This window comes from Vollenhovia emeryi, unplaced genomic scaffold (assembly GCF_000949405.1).
Source record: "Vollenhovia emeryi isolate VEMERY1.0 unplaced genomic scaffold, V.emery_V1.0 DF941580.1, whole genome shotgun sequence".
Taxonomy (NCBI): Eukaryota; Metazoa; Arthropoda; class Insecta; order Hymenoptera; family Formicidae; genus Vollenhovia; species Vollenhovia emeryi.
Window position 1 is genome coordinate 1 of NW_011964786.1, and position 4,954 is coordinate 4,954.

General features: G+C 34.2%; 1 protein-coding gene across 1 annotated transcript; it reads right to left on the reverse strand.

Annotated features, from left to right (window-relative positions):
* Window positions 1-3,832: 3,832 nt before the first annotated feature.
* Window positions 3,833-4,714, reverse strand: LOC105570913. Its single transcript, XM_012028368.1, has 3 exons — window positions 4,595-4,714; window positions 4,137-4,328; window positions 3,833-3,974 (listed from the first exon to the last, which is right to left on the reverse strand). The coding sequence occupies exons 1-3, from the start codon at window positions 4,650-4,652 to the stop codon at window positions 3,892-3,894; spliced, it is 333 nt and encodes a 110-aa protein (XP_011883758.1). The 5' UTR covers window positions 4,653-4,714; the 3' UTR covers window positions 3,833-3,891.
* Window positions 4,715-4,954: the final 240 nt, after the last annotated feature.

Below are 4,954 nucleotides of genomic sequence, written 5' to 3' on the forward strand. Positions count from 1 at the left end.
GGGTAGCTACCTTAAATAATTCCTCGTTGTAAAATTTAAGTGTAGGATTTGAATGTGTATTCAGGCCCCCCAAAATTTTTGAACCAGGCCCCGCAGAAGGTCACGCCGGCCCTGTTTTTATCTGTATGAACAGAAGTTACGTAACGTTTAAATAAAACATCGCTTTGCGTGTGGGTATATTCCGATTATTTAATTGTATGTATATGTATAGTAAATGTAAAGTTGTATTTCACGTATGCGAAGAATGGTTTTTGCTTTTTTACGTAGAATTGTAATTTGTGAGATATATTGAAAAAAGAAAAAGTGCACATTGAAAACGTCAACATCCTGTTTGTCGCAAAGTAGAACATGCACAAGCTGTAACAGAATTACAAAGTGTGCTCACTAATTGTTATTTAGTATCCTAAATGCGGCTATTTCCGAAATGGTAAATCTAAGAAGGTATCATAAGGATAAAGCAATTTCAACACAATTTCGAAAACAAACTTTGTAACACGTCATATTGGAATCATCTGTAAGTCTGTTATCACGGTAATCAAATTTTTTATTGGTCCTGTTTTTATTAGTTTTTATTCAGTTTATAGATCACATATAATTATTTTAGAAAACTTTTAAGGATATAATAAAAAATTCAAGTTTTGCATATTGAGTCTCAAAGACATGACTTTTTGAAATAAAATTATGCATTTTTAAGTAGATTTTACAGATTTTTATAGTTTTTAATATTACAGTAAATATTCGTAAGAAACGGCACCTTCTGACCAGATTTAAAGAACATAGAAATGACATCAAAAAAGACGAAAGCTGTCACTCTGTGGGTAGTAAACACCGTGTATTACATGATCTCGTGTTCAATTGGTTGAAACCAAGAATTTTGCATGGCGAGCGTCTCGGGAGAAAAAGAGAAATTGTCGAAATGTTTTTCATCAAGAAGACCGATAATACGTTTAATTTACAAACAGACACCGAATATTTAAATGTAATTTATGAGTGTGTAACCAAAACTGTATAGTCCGCAATATCACCTTGTATTGTTCCTAAGACATGACTAACAAATCAGTTCGAGCCCAGTAACCATAGTGCTCACACGTATGCCTGTATTTTATAATTCGACTCTTATGTGACGACAATGATTGAAACATTGGAAAAGTTGATTAAAGTTACGTTAGGGTTTTTAATTGAGATGTAGATATTGCTAGACCTGCGAAGATAGTTCGTATACAGAGTGATATAATTATATGAGTTTTAGTATATGTAATATAATGCAATGCAACCAAGATGATTTTACGCGTAAAAGTAAGAGTTAAAAATGTAGAACGTAGTTTTTGCATCACGAAAAAGTTATTTGGCAAATTGTAAAGTTACTAACACATTTACGTCCGCACTTGATGAAAAATGATGGACTCTAAATCTTATACCTGTCCTCCCATCTAACTGTAAGCATGTACTTTACGGTACATATACGATTCCACATGGATTTGCAACTTTCTACGTGAAGCAAGATCCACTCCACACCTCAGACATGGTTTGGGTAAGGTGATATCTTAACGAAGTGTGGTCCCCCGAAGGGGGGCGGAGGAGGAACATACTGTCTCCACGCATGTACTTCCACCATTGTACTGTTCCACTTGGGTTTCGACTTTCCACGTGAAGCGAGATCCACTCCACACCTTACACGGTTTGGGAAAGGTTTGATCTATTGATTATGAAGGGAAGGTTATAAAGCTGAGGTGGAGACCTTGACAAAATATGTCAAGGTCAAGGTCATTTGCGGTGGCTGATACCTAATCTAAATATTTACCATATTATACTGTAAAGCTGTTTATTTCATAAAAATGGAGCCTTCTCCAATTTCTTTTAATAAGTAAAAAAAATTCAGATCTCTTTCTACAGAAAGTGTGATCTTTTTCGCTCTGTGGGAAGAGCTGATTTAAAACGATGTCTGGATTACATAGCAGGTTAGGGTCACCTTGACCCTATCTTGAAATATGTTATTGCGTATGTTTCGTCACATTTAAGATAACTCGCAATTTACATTGCAGATCAAAATCAGATTGCACTTTATATAACATCATCGGTTGTATAACTTCCATAATGCGAAAAAATCAGTCTATAACTAATTGTAAGATAAAGTCGTTCGGTTTGCGACACAGTATAGTAACATATGTAGTTATTGAAAATATAAGACGAATCTAATGGTGTCAGATTCTCACGATGTCAAGATCAAGAAACAATATACCGACAATCCAAATGCTCAATCTGAAATATCCCAGAGTTATTCCATGAAACTGAAGAGCTGCAAAAGTGTTAAGAAAAATATCAAAATTCGTCAAATTTTTAAGTATCTGAATGATATGTCGTACACACAGTCATTCTTTCAAGACTTTTCAAGATTATTCTTCACAAAGACGGAACTCAGAAAAGTCGTGGAACGTCCAAGTTTTTTAAATAAACTATAATGTCGTGAATCAAGACCGATATGTATCCTACAATTAAATTAGAAAAGGCCATCTTTGAGTAGAATCTTTATTTGTATTAAATTTGTTTGCATTATATTTTTATTAAATAAATATTAAAAATTTGTCTACTCATATTATTATTTCTTTTATTTCTTTCGATAAAATTTTATGTTTGATGGTTTGGATATAACATCTTAATATAAAAAATAATAAAGTATCTAGTTTGTGTAAATATTCATTTTAATTGGCGCCATTTGATGATATCATTACTTTTGTAAAGAAGATACTTTTGTAAAAAAGATAAAAATGTTTTTTTCTAATAAAATATAATATCCAAATAATTCAATTATATGTATAATGCTTGATTGGATAGCGCTTATACTTGACGTCTTTTTTTTACCTTTTTAAAAAAAGTTATTTTTTAAGGTGATATAAATTTTGTAGTGAATAATTTATAATATTTGTTACAATCCTAACTGATATTTCCCCATACAGCACCGAAGCTTTCAGAAACATTTCAGAAACATTGCAACATTGCAACAATTTTTTCTGAATTGTTTCTGAAAGCTTTGGAGCTGTATGGGTCGTACATCCCTAGAATGTGAAAATATATTTGTGTGTACGTAGGTATGTATACATATGTGTCTGATAATAGTTTTAATGTAAGCAAAATAACTCAAGAATTCTATTAGAAGTTACAAAACCTCAAGCAGGTATACAATACATATAAAATCATTTTTAAACTCAACAAACTTATTTTTATAGCATAAAAAGATCTGAGTAGTTGCAATATAATTGTGCAGAGTATCTAAAAAGCGGAATTGATGTACTAGAGATACGGCCTAATATATTTCTTCTGAAGTATCTTTATAAATTCGGTTTACGCGCGCTCGATGCGCGTAACGTCGGAACTTCGGAAAAAGGTAACGTCAGTCACGTTAGCTGCGCCAAACGTCAGTCCCGTGAGCAATACCAATGCCACGTTGCGACAGAAATGTGAAATGGACATTGGTCTGGTCGACCGGGACGACGTGACTAACATCGGATTTTGACACATTCATCTTTGCATTGCAATATTTCGACTTATGGGACACGTAGGAGAAAAATAAAAACAATTCAATTATGCAAATCAAACCCAAGCGATCGATTAAGCGCACTTGGGCTGCGTTCGGGGAGACGCTATTTAGCGCTATGAGCGTGCTCTGTCCTTGTTCAACTTTTGCAAGTAACAAGGACAGAGCACGCTCATAGCGCTAAATAGCATCTCCCCGAACGCAGCCTTAGAAGTTCATCGGGTCAGCCGTTGTTGAGATCCGAAAATTTGAGGGCCTGTCAATTCGCATACTCGCGTAAACTACACGGTCGGTCTCACGAGCGCGTTCTAGCTACGCTTATATAATACTTGGCGCGAGACACTACCGTGTCTCGTGATTCACTTAATTTGATAAACGTGATGTTTTCCGAAATGAACCGCTACGCGACGGTATCCAGGCAGTCCACCAGGATACCGGGTGTCTTGAAACAGTTGTAACGATATAAATCAATAAGACTTTTAAAGGCGCACTCTGTATATTTTTCTACTGTACTCTGTAGACAATGCAAGACTCTTTTTTTATAGTGTAGACTGAAAACTTTTTTAAATTCCTTGATAATATTACTAGGATTTTATTCTTATACCAAGTAGAGTTACGACGAAAAACAGCATTATCCATCCTAATGATATTAAAACGCCAATATAAACTTCAGAATCAGATATGGAAGATCCTTTGAAAATAATTCCTCTCACAGATATGCAGGGAAATGTAGTTGGCGATAGGCAACTAATCCAGTAAAGCACTTTCGGCATTCCCTCCAATGGCCAAAACATTCCTACAATTTTGTCAAATTTGTATATTAATAAAACTTTCATTAACGTAATAAAATAAATCTGCGCTGTATATTGTTGTTGTTAATGTTGTTGACTATACATATTGCTGTTGACATTTTCTTTTTGTAAAATTTTCTGTATTACTATTTACTAGGCGAACTGTTTATATATCGTTACGTACTGAAGAACTTTAATTTTAGAATTAACTTAATAAATAAATTCAAGTAAGAACTATAATTTTTGAGAAACAGAAAGATTAAAATCTCACCATTCATTAGTATCATCGGCAAGAAACTTCCGGCTGAAGCAAAGTATACCGCATACATATTTGTGCAAAACACAGAGATAATGAAACCTAAAAATACATATTTTCTTAAGTTTTAACGACCTACACTGGCTATAGTGATTTTTGTTGACCGTATCAGGCTATTAAAATTTTTATTGCGAAAAATATTACCCCAGCCAGGATTCGAACCTGGGACCTCCCTACAATCCGTGACGGGCGTCTTAGCCAGCTCGACCACCGGGGCTGTGATAATACTATTCGCAATAACAAGTATATAATTTTAAGATGTTATTTACGCGTGTATTTCGACTTTTCAGAAACTGTGCGCCGATACGGATTGTT